General features: G+C 35.3%; 3 protein-coding genes and 2 long non-coding RNA genes across 8 annotated transcripts; 2 read left to right on the top strand and 3 right to left on the bottom strand.

Moving 5' to 3' along the window:
* The first annotated feature begins 528 nt into the window (after positions 1 to 528).
* LOC109167256 (dnaJ protein homolog 1-like) lies at positions 529 to 1,839 on the top strand. The gene is made up of 3 exons (XM_019316264.1): positions 529 to 768; positions 869 to 1,329; positions 1,398 to 1,839. The coding sequence occupies exons 1-3, from the start codon at positions 586 to 588 to the stop codon at positions 1,837 to 1,839; spliced, it is 1,086 nt and encodes a 361-aa protein (XP_019171809.1). The 5' UTR covers positions 529 to 585.
* Positions 1,471 to 6,222, bottom strand: LOC109167253 (putative transferase At1g60990, chloroplastic). 3 transcript variants are annotated; one of them, XR_002051809.1, is made up of 14 exons: positions 5,887 to 6,222; positions 5,320 to 5,421; positions 4,697 to 4,730; positions 4,271 to 4,344; positions 4,131 to 4,196; positions 3,981 to 4,045; positions 3,765 to 3,852; positions 3,613 to 3,678; positions 3,005 to 3,170; positions 2,712 to 2,795; positions 2,509 to 2,636; positions 2,239 to 2,432; positions 1,709 to 2,085; positions 1,471 to 1,608 (listed from the first exon to the last, which is right to left on the bottom strand). XR_002051809.1 is itself a non-coding variant. In XM_019316261.1 (12 exons), the coding sequence occupies exons 1-12, from the start codon at positions 6,124 to 6,126 to the stop codon at positions 2,253 to 2,255; spliced, it is 1,293 nt and encodes a 430-aa protein (XP_019171806.1). In that variant the 5' UTR covers positions 6,127 to 6,221; the 3' UTR covers positions 2,122 to 2,252. The 3 variants fall into 3 exon arrangements, 1 of the variants encoding a protein (XP_019171806.1); XR_002051808.1 differs by having other exon boundaries at positions 1,563 to 1,852; positions 2,044 to 2,085; XM_019316261.1 differs by lacking the exons at positions 1,471 to 1,608; positions 1,709 to 2,085 and having other exon boundaries at positions 2,122 to 2,432; positions 5,887 to 6,221.
* LOC109167257 lies at positions 5,442 to 5,857 on the bottom strand. Its single transcript, XR_002051810.1, has 2 exons — positions 5,617 to 5,857; positions 5,442 to 5,579 (listed from the first exon to the last, which is right to left on the bottom strand). It is a non-coding gene; the product is annotated as an uncharacterized LOC109167257 (long non-coding RNA).
* An 874-nt stretch (positions 6,223 to 7,096) lies between the features above and the next one.
* On the bottom strand, positions 7,097 to 18,567 carry LOC109167255 (cruciferin PGCRURSE5-like). 2 transcript variants are annotated; one of them, XM_019316262.1, is made up of 3 exons: positions 18,234 to 18,567; positions 7,887 to 8,616; positions 7,097 to 7,437 (listed from the first exon to the last, which is right to left on the bottom strand). In XM_019316262.1, exons 1-3 carry the CDS (start codon positions 18,430 to 18,432, stop codon positions 7,281 to 7,283), a joined length of 1,086 nt encoding a protein of 361 aa, XP_019171807.1. In that variant the 5' UTR covers positions 18,433 to 18,567; the 3' UTR covers positions 7,097 to 7,280. The 2 variants fall into 2 exon arrangements, with proteins under 2 accessions (XP_019171807.1, XP_019171808.1); XM_019316263.1 differs by lacking the exons at positions 7,097 to 7,437; positions 7,887 to 8,616 and adding exons at positions 16,343 to 16,767; positions 16,845 to 17,568 and having other exon boundaries at positions 18,234 to 18,565.
* LOC109167258 lies at positions 12,006 to 14,361 on the top strand. The gene is made up of 3 exons (XR_002051811.1): positions 12,006 to 12,120; positions 14,119 to 14,120; positions 14,351 to 14,361. It is a non-coding gene; the product is annotated as an uncharacterized LOC109167258 (long non-coding RNA).
* Positions 18,568 to 22,428: the final 3,861 nt, after the last annotated feature.

The following is a 22,428-nucleotide window of genomic DNA, read 5'->3' as shown; positions in this document are numbered from 1 at the left end:
GTGGCAAGACCAGCAGGATATATAGTGATATATCCTCTGTCCTTGCCTAATTAATTAAATCCAACTTTGTTGTGGAGCATGTGGTTGATTGTGATTTTTTGGCATGTGGTTGATGGAGCAATGCTGGGTAACACTATAAATTTTTCTCGAATTATTTTGGACTGCTTCTTTGAATCTCGTGATATAGCATTTGATATCGCTAAAATTATAAGTCTGACTCTCACCTTACAATTGGCAGTTCATTTATCAACCGTTCTTACCTACTGAGTTGAAAAAATATGGGTTTTGATCAATGTGTAAAAATTGTGGGTAATATGTTCAAAACGATTGGTCTTTATCTAAATATATCCATATATACACTACACTTCACATTGAGGTTAACTTGATTTATGCAAGTAAAATGATGAACGTGGCGCCCTTTGTGGTACAATTGTTTGGACAAAGACCCACCTTAGCTTTTACCTTAATTTCCCCAAAATCTCCATTCTCACCCGGCTTCAACCCTCCCCCCCTCCCGGGTACCTTCTCCATCCATCAGTTGCACGCTATCATCCTATCTGATCTCTCAAAACCACGCCGTTTCACATGGGCCATCATCCAAAGTCGGCGACGCCATCATACAACCTTCTTGGGGTTATCTCCAAAGCTACGAACGTTGCAGACATTTGCAAGGCTTTTGCAAAAAAATGGCACGTCGCAGGTAGGAACACCTCCAATCATCGTGACAAACCGGAATCCAAGTTCATTTCCATCAATGAGGCAAAAAGGGTACGTAAAAATATCCCATGCATGCATTTAAAAACAAATTATATATATATATTCCTATTTATCATTTAATGAAAATGTAAACGTTTTCGGATGAATTCAGGCTATTAGTTCCCGAAAGAGAGATAAACAAACCGCCACCTTTGACGTCGACAACCAAAATACACCCAAAGGTTCCAGCCGGAAAACGCTGCCAGAAAGCTTGGAGCAAGACGAGGATGAAGAGTTGTTCATTTCGGGCCCCAGGCTCCTGTCAAGGACCACCAGCCGGCTCGCAATATCCCCAAAATTTTCGAAAAGCTCCAGCAGGAAAGGCAATAAAACACCTAGAGCTGCGGATTTTTATGCCCATTTGGAAAGATCAACCTCGTTTTCTGGCACCCAATCCCATGATCTTTTGGGAACATCGAGCAAAAGAACCGCCACTCCCATTATTTTATCCGAGTCGATCTCTCGTAGAAAGCCTCCGCCGGTGGAGAAGAGGCTGGAATGCACGCTTGAGGAGTTGTGTTATGGATGCACCAAGGAGGTCAAGATTACAAGAGAGATCCTTTCAAACACCGGGTATGTATGTGTTGAGCATAATATATACAAAATATATGTAACGATCAACTATATGTGATAATGTGCAGACTAATTATTCAAGAGGAGGAATATGTAACAATCAAAGTGAAGCCCGAGTGGAGACGGGGAACAAAAATTACATTTGAAGGGAAGGGAGACGAGCGGCCAGGATGCCTCCCGGCAGATGTGATCTTTGTGATTGAAGAAAAGAAACACTCAATGTTCAAGAGGGAAGGAGATGATTTGGAGCTAGGAGTTCAAATCCCTTTAGTCCAAGCTCTAACAGGATGTACAATAACGGTGCCGACATTGGGAGGGGGGGAGATGATTCTGAACTTGGATGATGAAATCATTTATCCTGGATTAGAGAAAACTATACCTGGACAAGGGATGCCTAATAATCAAGGTCAGAGAGGCGACCTTCGACTCAGATTTCTCGTAGGTTTTCCTACAGATTTGAGTGAAGAGCAACGATCCCAAGTTGCCAGCATACTGAGAGATTGTTGTTGATGTTCAAGTTTTGCTGTCGATCTTGGTTTGTTTGGTTTATGTGTCTCTAAATCATATGTAAATTCACCATAGTTCTTGCTAGCTAGGCATGCAGGAGTCTGATTGTCTATGTAATATAATGATGATGATCTGTACTGCACACATGCAATCATATCCCAACCATTTGTGCAAGGCTTAAATTAGCAGAGATGATGTCTCACTTACAAGAGATCATTATTGGTGCTTGAATGGAACAGAATTTTACACCTGCTTTAACCCCAAGCAAAATGTGAAATCAAAGTGTTGCAATCTAATAGAGATCAAGTGGGTAAACTTTATAATTCGCCTTTAATTTAAGAGTATAGTTTGATATAGTTGGCAAATAACGAGATTAGTATCTAGGTTTCTATGACTTTGTACCTGGAACTGTCTTATTAACTCTTTGATGATGGCGGGAGTTGGCGACCAAGAAAAGGGACTTCCACCACGGTCCCCACAACACCATCCCCGATGATTACAGTGTCTCCCTCTGAAGCAGCTTTCTTCCTAATATAGCCCAACCCGAAAGGCTTGGATGTATCTCCACTGCTTGTGACACTGGTTAGTTTGCCAACCTGCAAGGTAGAGTTGTAGCAATGGTACCAGGGAAACAATTGGAAAGGTTCTGAAATCGAGGGCAAGAAGCTTCACCTTTTTGCCATCAACTGAGATGCTGCTGCCAGGTTCTACAGACGAAGATAGACGAATTCCCCACAATCTTTGTTTGATTCCATCGTAAGTAACAAGCCTAGAAATGGTTTCTTGTCCCTTATAACACCCTGGGGTCATTTTTCTGTATATGAGAAACTATAGCTCACAAAGGCAAACAGATTTTAAGGTGGATATTATAAAACCTTTATTCAGAGAAACAGCATTCCAAAGATTAGCCTCCAGAACGTTAAATTCATCGGTAAGCTCTTTACCAGGTGCTGGCCTTCCTACAGGATTAAGAGAATCAGAGCTTAATAATTCATATATCTGAAATACAGGAATTAAACTAAAAACAGAACCGGGATAGAATATCTGGTATCAAAGCATGCAAATTGGGAAGTGACAACAACTAGTTTTTGACAAAAATTTTGGAAAGTGTTCTAAAGTCAAATAAAATTAGTAGAGGTATGGAATGCAATGCTATGTATTTAACAACCTTGAATTATCCTTAATTCTTCCCATGCATTTGAACCCATGGGTACAGCACCATAATCTACAAGAGCTTTCCAGACCGATTTAGCAGTAGCTGGTGACACCAACAGTGAAAAACCTTCTTCTGATATGATATTTCCCACTGCTATAGTTACTGGATTCCCATTTACCTTTTACATGTAAAGGCGCTTAAAAATTAGGTCCCACTGCTAAAGATTCACTATTTTATATTTTATGGATGAAGATAGTCCAGATCAGCAAAAAATCTCCTCCTATAAATTGCACGAGGCAAACTTTGGTGAAATCATAAAATGTAAAAGAGACTGCAGAAGGGTTATTTAAGAGGTGAGAACGGTGGAAGAAAAAATCAGCCACTTTAAAGAACATGCCAGCCAATAGATTTATACACATAATTTAATGCCAAGCAGAGAAAAAAGGTGTTGGCAATATGTCGATGCATTTAGTATAAAAGCAAGTGTCTAGCAATGAGGTGGTAAACACAATTGATAAGATATTGGCTCTACAACATTCTACTACCGTGTCTACATCACAGCTATATCAAGAATTGACTGACCTCAAGTAAATAATTTTGAAAGGGAAACAGTAAGTTACACTGTAATGCTTGTGTGAACCATATGGTTGTCCAACAAGGTCACCAAGATTCAATCCTTCCACTATCTGTTTGCACCAACAACTCGTATGAATCAATTGATAAAAAAGGAATAAAAAGAAGAAATATATAAACATTTCATTTGATTATATACTTGGTTGCTTCTAGGCCCAACTAGTACGAAAAAGCACGTTTGCTTAGAAATATCTTGTATTTCTACTTTGTCAGAAAAAAATATGTACCTACAACCAAAAGACAACATATTTAAGAGGCATGAATTGGCACGTGAAGTGAAATAAACAACACTGAATACAAGATGGGTAAACAACATAATGTAGAAAAACAATGCCTGGAAAATGAGTGTACACACTTTCTAAGCATTGATGTTATTCTCTCACTTGTCTCTGGTGAGGTCACCAATGTTATTGCATTTTTCTGAGAACAAAATATGTGTCCCATTAATAGTCTGACACATAGCAGGAAACTCAATACAAAGGAAAATACAGAGAGGAGGAACTACCATAATCCATGCATGTGCAATGTCAATGGTACGAGCTGTTGGTGTAACAAAAACAGTGTCACAACCCTGCATAATCCAAATGCTAAGATCAGGAAATTCATAAATTGAATACTCTTGTCTCCCAAATCCTAATTATTTACCTGTCCTTCATGAAGAATTTCAAAATTTGCAGTACTTTGGTTGTGAAGAAACTGAACTCGGTCTTCTCCACTAACTGCAGAATTACAAAATAAACAGAAATCACTAAACAAGCACCACATTATAAAGTTCCAAAGAGGAAAAAGCAAAGATTATTCCCACACTAGCAAGTCACAGAATTTCAATGCAAACACATTCCTGGTAAAGGCAACCTATTACGAAAATAACATTCTGTACTAACTTATTCATATTTAATCAGGGAGGTACCATATTGATCACAACTGACCAGACCACTTTCATGAATCCAGCAACTTGCATTATTAATATACATAATACTAGGTCAACATATTATAAGATCTAAGTAATAGACTATAGTTTCCCAGAAATGGCTATGCTTCTAAAATATCAAAATGCAAGGACAAGCTTACCTCTTATCCGACCATAATGTGAAAGATCCACAACCTAAAACACCAATGTGAAATATGTCTTTATCAATCAAAGTTCAGCAGAGTTAATATGAAAACTAGAAGGGAAGCGCATTACAGCTTATTAAGGTGACTTTTTAGAGCTTGGAACAAAGAAAGTTCTGTCTGCCCCCCATGCATGCAACAATTTAAACATTTATTACAAATTTTTAGGATTCCATCACAAACACATATCCTATACTCAAGTGATCATATTTGAATTAAGTCTTGAGATTCAAATCAACTTATAATTCTATTAAAATTGGGATTTGTAAATAAGTGGTTTATTATAACAGTTTAGTCTTAGTCCTAAGTTTTGGAAAATAAGATATACTAATTAAGTCCATAAATTTTCTGTTGTGGTTTTCCCCTGTTTGGGACTTTGGGCTCCTGATTAATTCCTTTTTGAGTTTCTAATGTTTCCAATTTCAGTTGTTAACCCAGAAGTTCACTCTTTCCCCAACAGATTGGAATAACAATAGCAAAGCAATCTTCTATTCTCTGTATAATAAATACAGAGATGATGAAGGAAAGAAAGCATAGGAGAAAAGAAATGTTCGAAAACCCAAACCAGATTAGGCACCTACCGCAACTCCATTTTCAGTTGCAGTTAAGGCCTCATCGTCATTGCCATAGGTCTCAATTATGTCACCCTCTAATACCTTTGCACCAGCAACTTTCATAGTATCCTATAAAGTACATAAAGTAATTGAATGTCAAGCAAAATAAAGAGTATATCAGCTTAATAAAAGAGCATGTAACAACTAACAGCAACAAAGCTCCATGTTCTTCTGCACCAAAGATTTCCTCTCCTACGTCCTAGCATAGAAAGCCTTCTAAACGATACCTAAGATTAATCTGTCAGTGTGTAGCGTGCCTACTACCATGAAAATGTCAAGTTTAATACTGCCAAATCAATCGATTTATTCAAAAGCTTGATGAAAATTGTGAACTAGACTCTCAGTTATTCCTTTCCAAATTAGCATAGTCCTTGCTCAAAAGAGATTACAATTATCCAGCATGACTGTTCAATTGTCAAGGCAATTCTTCAGTTTAATGCCTTGGAAAACATTAATGATTACGGAAAAATCAATAAACTGCTTCTCTGCGTACGTAAAACCGTATACTTAGTGTTTCAGGATACGGAGACTTACGATAAGGTCGTGGTCGATGGGCGGTGGTGAGAGGTCAAAAGGCAAAGCGGCAGTAGAGTAGTTGCGCGTCCAATTCTCCGGCCGAAATGCATTGTTTTGGAGTCGAAAACTGTGGGAACTAGGGGAGACAGAGAAGGAGCGGCGAGGAACGTGAAAGGCAGTAACTCCGGGAAGAAGCGAACGAGCGAGTGTGGATGAAGGAGAGAGAAAGGAGAGGCTTGTAAAGCTCCCGGAAAACATATCTTCCTTCCCCTTCCGTCGCTCGCGGAGGCACTGCTGCAGCTACTCCTCCGTTACTGTCAACTGACAAGTCTTAAGCCACCGTCACCCGGCCCATACCCTGCTTGCCTACTTGGCCCCAAAAAAAATCTGCCACACCCAAGCCCATTACTAACTCCCCACAGGCCCAAACTCTGCTAACCAGCCCATCACCAAAGGCAAATGTTACTGTGGGCCGGGGTCCATGTAGTACATTCAGCCAAAAGAATACTTACCCCAAAAGACTGAATCCCCAACCCTAAGTGCCCCACACACTCTCACCCGAGAGAGCATATGAGAGGATGTAAATCACGGTGACTCAATGGGTTAGTAGGCAGGACCAAATGCCGGTGCGCACAATGAATCTGTCCACTTTGGACATAATAATTCCCACACTGCCGCCGCCAAGGTTCAAACCTTGGTCTCTTTCCCCAAATACTGCTCACTAAACCATTGAGCTAAGCCCGTGCGGGTAAAAAATCAATTGAAATATAAAAAATCAATATCGCCTCCATTAAGGTTTGAAACCATGACCTCCTATTTAGGAGAATCACTTTATGCCACTCAACCACAAGATCATTGGCAAAGTATCAATTTAATTATACTACAATTTCATTTGACAATATAAATTTGATGACCATGGTTAACACAACATTGTGGACCACGGTTCACTATATAAAAATTGACCATTGTGGTTGCCTTCTTCGATGAGAAGGCGACCGTGACCGACAATTGTTCGCTGGTCTTGCTATAAATTTCGTCGGAATCTCGTCGACGGGTTGTCAAAACCATAATGACCTGTGATAGCAAGTCATTAACCGGTTTTTGCGTTTCATTGTATCAAAATAAATTGTTAATGGGTGTAATTGCGCTTTTAAAATGTTTAGAATGTTTGACTTTTCAGCTAAAGTTTGAGAGACTATTTGAACATTTTGAGAAAAGATAACCAAAATAAAAGCAAATAATTTGAGTACATTGATAAAGATGGGTAATGAGATTCACATCCAAATCTCTACCCAGAAAGAGACATCACATACTGTAAAATTACATAACAAATTTCACCATTTATCTTAATTAACTTAGACCGTACTTATAGACCAACTTAATTAAAAATGTATGCAAATAAACCCAAAAGTCTAATGCTTCTTGGGAGGGATAATTGCTGTGGTTTCCACTATCTTGTCCTTGAAAATGTCTGTGTCCTCCGTACTGAGATTTAGGGATGCTTGTAGGACTGAAGGAGATAAAGCTTTCCAAACTGATTCAACCCCAGCTAAACGCAGTAATTTTGGCCTGTAAAGAGAAAATAGAGAGGGTTGATAATTAAATCAGGTTTATAACTAAATAAATTTAGTCACCTAAAAAATTTATGAACCCTTGAGTCACCCATCTTGTCAGGTTAGAGTGTGGGCCCATAGCGTCAGGAAGTAAATATTACATATACGGACTTAGTTTAATGGTTCAAGCAGTATTTGAGAAAAAAAAATTAAGGTTCGAATTTTGGTGGCCGCCGTGTGCAGATTATGTCCAAAGTGGACAGATCTCTTGTGCGCACCAGCATTTGGCCGGGTCATCTGGGACAGATCTCTTTGAGTCATCTTGATTTACATCATCCCAAATATTCTATCAAGCCGAGATATGGGAGCCATTAGGACTGAGGATTTAACCTTTTTGGGAGAAGAAGGAAGCAAAAAAAAATAATTAGAATTTGTGTTTAATGCTTACTAATATTAATTACTCACTCTGAAGATGTCACTGTTGACACAAACTCGATTCCTTCTGTATCAGCTATGAGTGAACCGACAAAGAATTTGGGCAAGACAAATACGTGGCCGGCCTCAACTCTGTCGTCCAAAGCCAGTTGACCATTAAGGCCGACAATCTGAATCCGAGCACTGCCACTCGCGACATAACCTATTTCGTACGAGGAATCTGCCGTGTATCCCGGAGTTAACATGGCGCCAGATTCGAGTTTTACGAGGTTCCCGCTTAGGTTAACGCGGCTGAGCAAAGGGAAATTCTCAGCCGTGGCGGAAACCAGAGACCCGCCGTCCTTGACGTTGACAGAAGGCAACGCATTCTTGAGGTTGAATACCATCTCATTCCGGTACGGGTTGTTGTTTACGAGGTCGGAGATGTTCAGTTTGGCTTTGAGTTTGGTAATTACGGTAGCGTTTTGGGTTTTGAATAGCGTTTTGGATTCACTTACGGATATGCCGAAACCTCTGGCGAGAAAATCAGGTGAGAAACCACCGAGCATGCCCAGAGCTCCGGCCAGGAAGTAGTAGTTGAACGGGCCGGCAGTGTTGGAGTCGGAGGTTTCTCCCAAGAATACTACGACCACGTCGGAGTCTCCGTCGTTGTACCACCACGACACGGCTCCTAATTCCACCGGAATCGCATCACCTTTCGTGACTTTGACTACCTTCTCGGTGGTGCTGTCCGGAGATATCACTCCGACCACGCAACACCCTGCATGCAATACGATTATTATATTAACCATTCATAAGTTTCATCCCGCAGAATACAAATTACAACGCAATATGTTAAGAGAGAAGTACTGGAGCAATTCCACCCAAGTTAGTTAACTTGTTGGCTTGATTAATCACGAGATTTCAAGTTTAATTCTCAATTAAAATAGTCTAATAGGCCAAACACTTTGTGCTCAAATAATAGCTCCGTGGCTCTTTCTTCAGGTCACATGATCTAACTCGGATAGTGGAATATTGACTCATTGGGATCTAATTAACCGATAGAAAAAATGTTATACTACCTTGTAATAAAGTCAATAGTAGTCTATACTAATAGCTTTACTTTTTTGTTTGAGTCAATCAACTATGGTAATCTAAGTTGGTTTATCTTTGTGTGGTCGTTTATGGACTAAAGTCATAAGGGGGAGGTTTACTTTGCAAACCCACAAATAGTGACCGTTGGTATCTCTCTTTACCTAATAAGGGACAAAACCCCAAGAAAAGGGGCGATTTGTGGTGCGACGGAAGTGGACCAAGTGTAGTATCCACCACCCTCTCCTTCATAAACGGTTTGGTCAGCCATTTGTGGTGCCAAGTTCAACTCCATTGATGATCAAAGAAGGAAACTCTTGAAACCTTAAACAGATAGATGTGTATATTGGACGAGGAAATGAAAGATGTTTTCTTGTTGTTGGTTGTATGAGTTGTACTGCACAGTGTAGACAACTTCGTCGCCATATTTATAGAGAAAGATGCATGCATGCCATGGTTGGAGTACGTACGTAACTTGTGCTCAGTAATTCCACTGTTCAAAATTGGGAGGCCATCAAAAATCAAAATACCCACCGAACCTCTCACCAAAATATCTATTTTGGTGGTCCGTGGGCCACGTCCATCTGGGTAATATCTATTAAAAGACATTTTTGGTCAGACTTGTGGTACGGACAATTTTAGTCCTTTATAAAAAATTTTGTCATTTTATGGATAGACTTATTGTGACGAGGATATTTTTGGCTTTTCGTTTGTAATTCTGTTAAATGGCCATTTAAGAGGAGGGCAATTACGTCAATTCGCTGGAGTGGATCCCGTTCCTTCACCACACGGCCACTACCAATCTACCATCACCGTGGCGACGGTGAAGAGAAACTCGCAAAGTATGCGTCAAAATACTCATCGCTTCAATCGCGAGAAAATGGAGAAAATTACGATTCTGAAATCAAGAACAAAACAGACAAGGATGAAATATAGAGAAGAAAATAACATGAAATGACACGATTATCCCTCACTTACATGGTCATTTAACGGATGTATGGATGAAGGACCAAAAATGTCCTCGTCACAATAAGTCTGACCATAAAATGACAAAATTTTTTATGGAAGACCAAAATTTTTCGTGCCACTATAAGTGTAGGACCAAAAATGTCTTTTACTCTATCTATCACATCTTGAAAGCAATGAATCTAACCCCTTAATTCAATCATAGCTTGGATATATATTTAAAGTTAAATCCGTGGCTTTCCATTGAGAGAACGTTACACACGCAACAGTCAACAAACAATCGAGTTCCTACAAGACAACATTTTGTGGGGTAAGATTTTAAAGTCAAATTATACGGTGGACCGCGATCTACAATGCATTATGGTCCAAACATTAAATATATACTGCAGTTTCATTTTAACAGAACTACAATATCATTTTAATATAACTACAGTTTCGGTGGACAATATACACTCAGATATGTGAAATTATTATTCAGTTTCATTATGTATACAATGCAGTTTCATTTCAATTCAATCATGCAGTTTTATTTGATAATATAATAAAAAATAATACATGAGACAGTGTCAGTTTAGATACACTATAGTGTCTGTCCTTTTGGATCATGGTTCACAAAGCTTTGTGGATGGCGGTCCAAACTATAATTGCTGGATTTTAAAAGATATTTCGAGCAACACGCAAAGAGGATAAGGATGGGCAGTCCTATTGTCACACTTTTCATACCTGAAGCAAATATCGAACATAACTTTCACACGAGTGGATCAAATTATTAGTTTTGAAAATAAGTTTGACACGAGATATTTCAGTGAAGGTAGTTTATTAACTTTTTTGATTTGAACTAATCAGTTATATATAGATAATTTAAACTCATTTATCTTATTGTCATTTGCCGACAACGGTGGCACTCTAAAAATAAAATTTCAAATATGCATTGCATGTAGAACAAAATAAATACATGAAATATCTTCTAATGTTAGACTTAGACCCCTCTAAACACCCGTCTAACCAAATATTATTATTATTATTTTATGTTTTAATATATGTAACTAGTGAATTTTATTGTGGAGTTTTTTCCACTTTTGATCCTATGACTTTAGTGCCTCCGTCAATTTAGGTTCACAACTTTCGTTCCTGACATAAGTAGTGCTTGACTTTGATTTTTTTTCCACTTTTAGTCCTTCCGGTCATCTGAATGACTACTTTTAATCGGAATAAATAAATTGTCATTTATATTTAGATTTAAGAGGGGTAAATAAGTCATTTACCATCTCTTAAAAAATAAACAAAAGAAAAATAAAAATAAAATCAAGCTATGTAATTATCTTCTTCTTCCCGTATCTTCTCCCTCTCTTAATGGACGGCTCTGGTTCATGTATTTTTGGATCCCCTGTCCACCATTGCAATAGACTGAAATATACTTCCTCCAATCCTCGGAACGTATCCTTGGACTTCAACCTCTTCAGCTACGCTTCTCCTGGCGACAAGAACATCTCCTTGTTCTACGTTACATCCCGGTTTCATTGGTTTCCAACCTCTTGAACTGTAACTCGACCGGAAATGGGTTCTGGTCGCCCAGTACAGGATTGCCCAATAATAATAACATCAAGTGCGGGTTTGAGATCTTTGTTACTATCACTCAAGAAGCTTTTGAGACTTTAAGTAATGCTTCTAGTATCATTCCAGTATTTTTGTATATATTGGAACGATATGGTGAGAGCTAAGGCGCATTGGAAATGGCGATCATGAAAGTTGAAACAGTATTAAGAGAGCTCGTCAAACCCTCTTCTTCTTCTTCTTCTTCTTCTTCTTCTTCTTCTTCTTCTTCTTCTTCTTCTTCAAGACTCCATAAACTGTGTCTCCTTGATCAGAAAGCCCCGCATGGCTATAATCCCAAAAATACATGAACTAGAGCCGTATGTGCGCTTACAGTAAGAGAGGGAGAAGATACGGGAAGAAGAGGATAATTACATAACTTAATTTTATTTTTATTTTTCTTTTGTTTATTTTTTAAGAGATGGTAAATGACTTATTTACCCCTCTTAAATCTAAATATAAATAACAATTTATTTATTCCGATTAAAAGTAGTCGCTCAGATGACTGGAAGGACTAAAAGTGGAAAAAAAATTAAAGTCTAGCACTACTTATGTCAGGAACGAAAGTTGTGAACCTAAATTGACGGAGGCACTAAAGTCATAGGACCAAAAGTGGAAAAAACTCTTTTATTGTGTATAAATCATTTAAATATTATTATTTTAATTTTTTTTTAATAAGACAATAAGTGATGGTTAGATGCATGGTATAGTGGCCTAGTGGGTATAGTACTCACATATATACGGTGGGTTGTGGTGAATTTTGAAAAAGTCCACCGGTACAAGTCAGGCAATCGTTGTGTTATGAACCCGTGTCCAGCATGCAGTGCTGTTAGGCACTGTTATCTTCTTCTTCTTCTTTTTCTTCTTTTTTTTTTTTTTTTAATTTCAGACCGCTTCGTTATAGGAGTATATGTTCATAATTTTATTACTATATGTTCATAATTGTAAATTCATAATTTCAGAGCTCTATGTTCATAATTCCATAACTGTAAATTCATACTTCCATAACTGTACATTCATAATTCCGTAACTGTACATTCATAATTCAATAACTGTAACTTCATAATTTTCGAAGCTCTATGTTCATAATTTTATCACTATATGTTCATATTGTAAGTTCATAATGTCAGAGCCCGGTGTTCATAATTTCATAACCGTACATTCATAATTGCATAACTGTACATTCATAATTCCGTAACTGTACATTCATAATTCAATAACTGTAAAATCATAATTTTCAAAGCTCGATGTTCACAATTTTAGAGCTCTATGTTCATAATTTTATCACTATATGTTCATAATTGTAAGTTCATAATGTCAGAGCTCTGTGTTCATAATTTTATAACTTACATTTATACTTTCATAACTGTACATTCATAATTTCATATTGTACATTCATAATCCCATAAATGTACATTCATAATGACACAAACGAATAACGCCGTTAACGGCGAGACAAAATCAATTTTTTTTTTGATTGAAATGGCATGTTTTCCCTAAAAACGACGTCATTTTGGACTCGTGTCCACAATGCATTGTGGACACGAGTCCACTGCATAATTTGCGCAAGTCAGGGTGAAAGTATTAAGTATAGAATTGGGTTGAACGATGGATATAATCACTCCTGTCTCCGATCCATAGTTATTCTTATTTCAAACCCTATTTGATATTCTTTTTTTTTTTTCACTCCATCAACACCATGGCCGGAAATAATTGAATATTACTTGAATGTTCCTTTATTCAGCATGTACGTTTGATTCTTGTTGATGTAAATATTTATTTTATCACTATATTATTATTATTATTATTATTATTATTATTATTATTATTATTATTATTATTATTATTATTATTATTATTATATGAAATAAAAATCGTAGTTGTATTTCAAAATTTACAATAATTGTATATTTATCATTTTTAATAAAAACAATTCCACCTTTCGATTCTTTCTCTATCTATCCAGTCGATCTCTTCAGTACATTGTACATTAAAAATAGATCAGAGCTTATAACAGTGTTGTTATGAATTTAATTGTCAATGGTTGGCTTTGAAATATGATCGATGATATCTTCACGTTATTTCCAAACATGACTAATTGATGCAACTAAGAAAATTTGGTCTAGCGTGAGACTTTAACTTTTAACAAAAATGTCATACAAATATAATCATGCATGTGAGCATGTCTGACTTTTTAAAATTATGAATTTACGTGTACGCTAGCTAGCTTAGAACTTTTATTGCTGAATTGGACACAATTTCTCCATACGCGTAGCATGGGAGCAGTTGGTATACAATGCACCATTGTCCATGTCATGGGCAGAGCTATGGTGGGAGCAGTGGGGCAGCTGCTACCTTCTCTTCACCTCCACCTCCATATATAGTACACCTTGTCTGTGTGTGTGTATATATATATATATATATATATATATATATATATATATATATATATATAGAGAGAGAGAGAGAGAGAGAGAGAGAGGGGAAGGTTCAAGTGCGGCAGTGCACTTAGGTGCGGCGGTGCAGTTAATTGTAAGTCATTAGATTAGATGAATCCAACCAATCACATTCATCCAGGCTTTTTCGATATTTTCGCGCGCGTTCTCACACTACGCGAACTGCAAGGTTAAAGTCGTCATTTAGCACCAGAATAGATCAAATCATAGTGTTGTGTGTTTTATGTTCGTTATTGGTGCTTTATTAACCTTACTGTGGTGTATTTGATAATTCGTGTTGGTGCCTTCCCGAGCACCGCACTAATAGTTACACAAATATACACCATCCATGTTAGAAAATGCACACCAAAAAAACATGCACAAATTAGATACGCATCACCAGAACGCACCACTAGGTATGAATAAAAGCATCACACAATGTTCAAAAATACACCATTGGGGTGGTGAGTTATATGGTGTATTTTTTAGGTGTGTTGTGTGTTTTTTGGTGTATTTGTGCATTTCATTGTGGTGTTTTTTCCTAACACTATTGGTGTCTTTTGTATACACTGTTGGTGTATACTGACAAGCGACCGATATAAATGACCACTACAATTATCATAACATCCCCCACTTACCAGGACGCGCTTAAATCTTTAAATCTTCAGAAATTTGCCGCTGGCGTTAGATTAAGCAGAATGGACGATGCTGATATGGCCGCACCGCCGCACCTAAAGCCACTGCCGCATATGAGCCTTATTCTCCCTCTCTCTCTCTCTCTCTCTCTCTCTCTCTATATATATATATATATATATATATATATATATATATATATATATATATATATATATATATTTTGCATGATTAGAGATTTAGAGATAAATAAATTATATATATACAAGTAAGCAAAAATTGAGTTAGATGAGATGGTAAGTTATGACTTTAATTTAGAAAATGTTAAAGGTTTGATTCTCATTGTTCCCATGGTATTTTTACATTTTTTTTGTCTTTTTAGAAATATTAATAGTGATACTTTTATTTTTATTCTTTAAAATATAATATGTGCAAGCATTCTTTTATATTAATAGTGATAGTGAGATGTATAATTTATAATCTGTTTTTTATTTGAATCATTTTATCAAACTAATTATGTTTCATATTTTGGTATAAATATTTTTTTTATATAAAGTTTTGATGTGTTTTGATTTTTCACTCATATCTAACAATATTTATGGCTATGCTTTTAAGTGTTTTTTTTTTTTCCAAACTATCTCTTTTGAATTAATCTTTCGCCCATGACTTAAAAAAGAATATGGATTCGCCCCTGGTCCACACATCATTGTATGGACCATGATCGTCGAATGAAACTGTAATATAATTAAAATGATACTTTAGTGTTACTATAATGAAACTAATGTGTGTGAAAAATGAAACTAAAAAAATAGAGTACATTATTGACAAATGAAACTATAGCATAATAATGCTTTAGTATTACTATAATGAAACTAGTGTGCATAGAAAACGAAACTAAAATTCAAAGCCATACAATAACATATATTGTCAAATGACCTGAAGTGCAATTAAAATAATACTTCAACATTACTATAATTAAAATAGTGTGTGGAAAATGAAACAAAAAAATAGAACTCAATCAATAATGTATATTATCAAATGAAAGTATAGTAAAATTAAAATGATACTTTAGTATTGCTATAATAAAACCAGCGTGGAAGGAAAATGAAACTAAAAAAAAACATAGCAATATTGTTAAATGAAACTGAAGTAATGATACATACTTCATGGTTCGATCATGGTGCTACATAGAGTCATAGACCGTGGTCCATAGTAAAATTTTCCAACAATGGAGCAAGTGGACCACACATTTCTTTAAAAATCAAAACATCATTATTTTGGTATGTTTGTGTATATAGGGAAGGGTTCAGGTGTGGGGAAGGGTTCCCGTGCGGTTGTGCGAAGGACGTACCTTAAGCATTAAAATGGTGCACCTTAAGTACACAAATCACACACATTAAGCACACGAACAAAACACCTTAAAAAACACAAATCACGCACATTAAGAACACAAATCACGCACCTTAAGCACACAACAAAGCACTTTAAGAACACAAACCATGCACCTAAAGTTTTAAAATGGTTCATGCACCTTATTAAGTTTCACACAACTGACGCACCTTAAGCATACAAATCACGATCCTTAAGAAGGAAAACAATACATCTTAAAAAGAAAACACGCACATTAAGTGTCAACAACTACTCACATTAATCACATCTATAAACAAGGAAACTACACTCTGAGTGTGAAGAGCCGCGACAACCAACGACTAATTGGAAATCAATCATTATACGATGTACCATGGTCCACATTGCAAATTTGACCACTGATAAGCTAAGTCGCAAAAGTAAAGTCTCAACCGATCAAGCATCGTAGACAGTCATAAAATTTTTCAAGTACAAATAAGCTAAGCCCTCCAAAAAAACTTTAATATAATCCACAACCATTATAGGTGAAGCTATTAGAGAGCCTAATTGGCTCAATACAAAGATGACAATATGGCGAACTTAAAATATGGTGATTATCAAGTCAACTCAGTGGTTAACTCGGGTTTATAACATACTACTCGAAAATTACATGCATGGCCATTTATTTTTAATTTAGACAGTACATTGATCAATTATTATTGGAAGGGATAATTGCTGCGGTTTCCACTATCTTGGCCTTGAAAATTTCCGTTTCCTCCGTACTGAGATTTAGGGATGCTTGTAGGATTGATGGGGATAAAGCTTTCCAAACTGATTCAACCCCAGCTAAACGCCGTAACTTTGGCCTGTAAAGAAATAAACAGAGTTATTCAAATGGGACCGTTAAGACTAGACTAGAATAACGGCACCGTTAACTACTCACTCTGCAGACGTCACTGTAGAGACAAACTCGATTCCTTCTGTATCGGCTATGAGTGAACCAACAAAGAATTTGGGCAAGACAAAGAGGCGGCCGGCCGCAACTTTGTCGTCCAAAACCATTTGACCGTTAAGGCCGACAATCTGAATCCGAGCGCTGCCACTCGCGACATAACCTAGCTCGTACGAGGAATCTGCCGTGTATCCCGGAGTTAACATGGAGCCAGGTTCGAGCTTTACGAGGTTCCCGCTTAGGTTAACGCGGCTGAGCAAAGGGAAATTCTCCGCCGTGGCGGAAACCAGAGATCCGCCGTTATTGGCGTTGACGGGAGGTAACGCATTCTCAAGATTGAACACCAAATCTTTTCGGTTATTGTTTGGGGGGTTTGTGATGTTAAGTTTTTCTTTGAGTTTGGTAATGACGGTGGCGTTTTGGGTTTTGAATAGGGTTTTGGATTCACTCACGGATATACCGAAACCTCCGGCGAGAAAATCGGCGGAGAAACCACCGAGCATGCCCAGAGCTCCGGCGAGGAAGTAGTAGTTGGACGGGCCGAGAGGATTGGAGTCGGTGGTTTCTCCCAAGAATACTACGATCACGTCGGAGTCTCCGTCGTTGTACCACCACGTCACGGCTCCTAACTCCACCGGAATCGCATCACCTTTCGTGACTTTGACTACATTCTCGGTGGTACTGTTCGGAGATATCATTCCGACCACGCAACTTCCTGCAACCATAGAAACCATAACTGCGTGATGTAAACTTGACCATACACAAAAGACAAAGTTGTGTTTGGTAAATAGTTGTTAATTAGCTGCTAGCTGATTGAGTTAATTAGAAGGTATAACTAGTTGATAATATTAGGTGTGATTGTAGAAATGTGTTTGCATAAATTCAGCTGTTAGCTGATAGCTGTTTGGTATAATTTATTTTTTAAAAAGTTAATTGAAAAAGTTTTTGATGAGTAGCTTTTAGAATTTTAGTATTAAGCTAATTAACCAAACACTTATATTGATTTTTTAATCAAATCAAACAATTAATAGTGGTCAAATAAATAAAAATTGACTGATATACTAACTATTTTACTAAATATGGCCAAAATTTTCTTCCCTAAACTCTCACATTCCGATCATACAAGATGAGAGATAAATTATAAACTTAGTCATCCATTAGGTGGGGCGACAAATGTTTGATGTCCTCAAAGAGCTCGATCACCACATTGGATATTTGGATGTAACTTTTACACGGCAAGTCAGCATCTGTCCAACTAAGTTACCCATATAGACTGTGTTACGAATATTGCACTACATTATTATTTTCTTATGATTAACTACTACACTACAATAAATAGTTAAATTGAGATTTGACTGAATTAGTCTATGTATTATATACCTTGAAGAACGAAGCCGATCTTCTTGAAATCCGCGTAGTGAGGGAGGGCAAAGCCAAGAGGTTGCAGAACGAGCTTGCCGGCGGCAAGCTTTGCCTGGCCGAGAAAAGGGACGGCGGAAATGGACCAAGTGTAGTATCCCCCGCCCTCTCCTTCAGAAACGGTTTGGTCAGGCATTTGGGGTGCTAAGTTCAGCTCCATTATATTGATGTTCAAAGAATTAGTAAAATAAAACTCTTTAAACCTTAAACGACAGACTCACAGATCAGATGTAAAATTTTCAAGGAAATGAAAGATATTTTGTTAATGTTGGTCGTATAGACTGTGGGCAACTTCGTCGCCATATTTATAGAGGAAGATAGATATGCATGCTCATGCATGGTTTGAATTACGCGTGGTTCAATGGAATTATTGAATTAGTAGCGAGTTTGTAGCATAAGATATTTTTAGTATAATTTATTTTATTTTTACTTAGTTTTGTTGATTATTATATACAAATCAGATTTTCACGATGCACACCATCACATATTGATTGTCAATTTTCCTCGTAATCATCCAAAATCAATTGGTAGTCCCCGGAAGTAGTATAGTAATTGATTACATCATGACTCAAGTCATCACGAGAGACGGCAAGCTAGATGAGAGTTAAAACCTCACTTCAAACATTATTTGAGTCGTTGGCTCCCCAGCCCCGGGTTGAAGTAGAGTGTGGGTTGATGAGTTCCTTGTATGCATAGAAAGACATGACTAACTGAAAGACTGCTCATACCATTTAGATTTATATTCTTTAGTAATTTTTGGAGCGAGAGACTGGAAGCTATGATTAATTTAACCTCGCTAAGTCGAGCAATCATCATGTATTAAAAATAATATTAAAAAAAAAAAATCAGAACTGGTAATCTGTCAAACTCAGCTGCCAACCATTCTGTCAGCCACATATTGAAGATATTGCATGGTTAGTGGACCATCCCAGGTGGCACGTTGTCTTGTTCTATACTTCTATTATGTTGTCACGTGAAATCAAAAAGGGAAGCCAGCTAATGGTTTATATGGGTGCCCATTCCATATTTCCATATAGAGGAACTGTGGAATTGAAGCGTTCAAAAATATTCCATATACATATATGTACTAGTTTTTTTATGCACTTTGTGCGAATGAGATAATGCCCAATAATTATTTTTAAATATGTATTTCAAAGTATATCAATACAATATTATATAGGAGATGTTCATGCATATGTAAATAAATGTTTAATTTGTTTATTTAAATCGGTAATTTAAAGTATATAAATGCAAGATAATATATGAGAGATTGATTATAATTGTCACTAAAATAAATGTTTGCAACTTTGTAATAACGCTAGTCTAAATACTTAGTTTTAAAGCAATAGTCTAAATAAATACTACTTTTGGTTTAAATTTCTCTAGTTCTTCTTAATTCTTTTTTGGGTAGCATTGTTATTGTTTTCATCTTCAGTACATGTCCTCTTTTTTTTTCTTTTTTTTTTTTTTGTTTTTTTATTGGTAGTGTTTCATGTGCAATTAGGTTACTGGTAGCAGCATAGAGGGATTCATCTTGCAATGAGATTATGGTGTAGGAAGTTTTAGATTTACCTTGCTGTGTATATGACTGAGATTTTAGTTGTAATATGAACTCTTTAGCGTACAAACACCTATTGATATTTAGTAGTGGTAGTTTTTTTCCTACATGTTTCATGTGTTGTGAGATGTGTGTCGCAGGTTATCATGTGAAAGTATTGAACGAAATATTAATATTTATTATATTTGTATAAAATACTTGGTAATAAATATATATATATATATATATATATATATATATATATATATATATATATATATATATAACATGTTTTGTATTATAACTTTGATATTTAATTACAAGATAATGTAAAAAAGAAGACAATGAACAATGTAGTGAATATAATAAATTAATAAATTTGAAGGTAAGGAATCTTTGAATTGTAGAAAATAAAGATAATATAACTAATGAAATTATATTTCTTTTAAATTTTTTTATAATGAATAATTTTTTTTTAAATAAAGCATTATAGACATCTAATTTTAAATTAATTAAATGGGGCATATGTATTATTTTTTGTTGTAGCTACTAATTTATTTAATTAATAAGAGTAACAAAGTGTCGTACATACTTTTCTTCAACAATAATGAAATCAATGATTTTTTTTTTTTAAATTTCCATTCCTTGTTGAGACATTGTTTTGTGAGTTTGTCCATAACAATTGCTACAATTGCTGTTAATAGAGGATGATAATAAATAATTCAAAATATATGGTTACAATAGATATTAATATAATGATATAGTAAAAATTAACTTACAAATTTTTTTTAAAAGTTTTCATGCATTGATAAAATTTTGATGTGTAAACTTATTCAATTGGAGCTAGTAGGATGTTAACATTGTCAATTATTTGAAAAATGATCCTACCGTTTTAGAGTCTATGTGTAATTGTATTTATGATCAACAACTTTGTAGTTAGGCCGCACAGGTCTGACAATGATGTAAGAACATTGTCCGATAAAAAAAAATAATAGTATAATATTAGTAATGTAATGTACAATTGTACTATTATAAAAAAAAATACAAAAAAATATTAATACCATAATGGCCTAAATCATTCCAATAATGCAAAAGCATAATTGAAATATTAAGTTTTGTTCTAAATAATCAGAAGAAGATTAATTTAAAAAAAAAAAAAAAAAAACTTAACATAAATTTGTTTTTTTTTAATACAAAAAATTCAAGAAAATCAAATAATTTTAAAGTAGTTCCTGATTTATAATATGTGATGCTCAACTTTGAATGCTATGTATTTAGTCGAGCTAATTATTTGACCAAAGTTTATGTTAAATTTTATATTATATATTTTTTTAAATACATTTTAACATATTCATAATATATGTTTAATAATTATGTCAATTATAATTGGGATGAGGTTCGAACATAAGACCTTATATAAATTAAGAGTATGTTAAGAATAATAAATAGTTAACGGAATATTCCGTTACTAAAGTTTAAACTAACGGAATTTAGGGTTATTTAAGAGAAGAAAATAATATAATAGAGGGTAAATAAGAAAAATCATTAAAAGATACTAAAATCAAAATAATATGAACCATTCATTTTAAGAAACAATTAGTACCGACATTTTTTTTTGTTCCAGTTAAGGGCCTAACATTATTCGCTCTTATTAGATTTGTATTCTACGCGCTTTGCGCGAATAGGATAATGCCCAATACTTATTTTTAAATAAGTATTTCAAAGTATATCAATGCAATATTATATAGAAGATGTTCATGCATAAGTAAATAAATGTTGAATTTGTTTATTTAAATCGGTAATTTAAAGTATATAAATGCAAGATAATATATGAGAGATTGATTATATATAACTGTCACAAAAATAAATGTTTGCAACTTTGTAATAACATTAATCTATGTACTAAGTCTAAAAGTGATAGTAACTAAATACTCTTTTTTGTTTAAATTTCTAATTCTCTTTTGGGTAGCATTGTTATTGTTTTCATCTTCAGTAAATGTCCTTTTTTCTGTTATTGGTAGTGTGTCATGTGCAATTGAGTTATTGGTGGTATCATAGAGGGATTCATCATGCAATGAGATTATGGTGTATGATGTTTTAGATTTGTCTTGTTGTGTATATGACTGAGATCTTAGTTGTGCTATGAACTCTTTATCTTACAAGCACATGTTGATATTTAATAGTGGTAGTTTTTCCCTACATGCTTCATGTGTTGTGAGACATCTAATTCTAAATTAATTAAATGCATATGTATTATTTTTTGTTGTAGCTACTAATTTATTTTTAAATTTAAGTAATAAGAGCAATAAAGTGGGCAAATTATGCTATGGAACTGTGTCCACCTTGCAAGGTGGACATGGTTCTAAAACTGTTCATAATTATGAATATATAGTTCAAAAATTATAAACATATAGTTCTATAATTATGAACATAGAGTTGTGAACATAATTGTGAACATATAGTTATGTAATTATGAATATAGAGATTCAATAATTGTGAATATGAAGTTAAAAAATTATGAATATATACCTTTATAATTATGAACATATAATTCAGTAATTGTGAATATAGAGTTCAATAATTGTGAATATAGAGTTCAATAATTATGAATATGAAGCT

This window comes from Ipomoea nil, unplaced genomic scaffold (genome assembly GCF_001879475.1).
Source record: "Ipomoea nil cultivar Tokyo-kokei standard unplaced genomic scaffold, Asagao_1.1 scaffold3147, whole genome shotgun sequence".
NCBI classification, from domain to species: Eukaryota; Viridiplantae; Streptophyta; class Magnoliopsida; order Solanales; family Convolvulaceae; genus Ipomoea; species Ipomoea nil.
This window is presented reverse-complemented; position numbering and strand designations above follow the sequence as displayed.

What these genes read in the sequence shown, in the direction of transcription:
- LOC109167256 (XM_019316264.1), top strand. Translation starts at nt 586, where the DNA reads ATGGGCCATCATCCAAAGTCGGCGACGCCATCATACAACCTTCTTGGG. An exon ending in CCATCAATGAGGCAAAAAGG is followed by an intron (nt 769 to 868) that starts GTACGTAAAAAT and finishes GGATGAATTCAG; the next exon opens with GCTATTAGTTCCCGAAAGAG. An exon ending in GAGATCCTTTCAAACACCGG is followed by an intron (nt 1,330 to 1,397) that starts GTATGTATGTGT and finishes GATAATGTGCAG; the next exon opens with ACTAATTATTCAAGAGGAGG.
- LOC109167253 (XM_019316261.1), bottom strand. Translation starts at nt 6,126, where the DNA reads ATGTTTTCCGGGAGCTTTACAAGCCTCTCCTTTCTCTCTCCTTCATCC. An exon ending in ACATTATGGTCGGATAAGAG is followed by an intron (nt 4,345 to 4,696) that starts GTAAGCTTGTCC and finishes GTAATTCTGCAG; the next exon opens with TTAGTGGAGAAGACCGAGTT. An exon ending in GTTCACACAAGCATTACAGT is followed by an intron (nt 3,171 to 3,612) that starts GTAACTTACTGT and finishes TACATGTAAAAG; the next exon opens with GTAAATGGGAATCCAGTAAC.
- LOC109167255 (XM_019316262.1), bottom strand. Translation starts at nt 18,432, where the DNA reads ATGGAGCTGAACTTAGCACCCCAAATGCCTGACCAAACCGTTTCTGAA. An exon ending in GATCGGCTTCGTTCTTCAAG is followed by an intron (nt 8,617 to 18,233) that starts GTATATAATACA and finishes TATTGCATGCAG; the next exon opens with GGTGTTGCGTGGTCGGAGTG. An exon ending in TCAACAGTGACATCTTCAGA is followed by an intron (nt 7,438 to 7,886) that starts GTGAGTAATTAA and finishes TTCTCTTTACAG; the next exon opens with GCCAAAATTACTGCGTTTAG.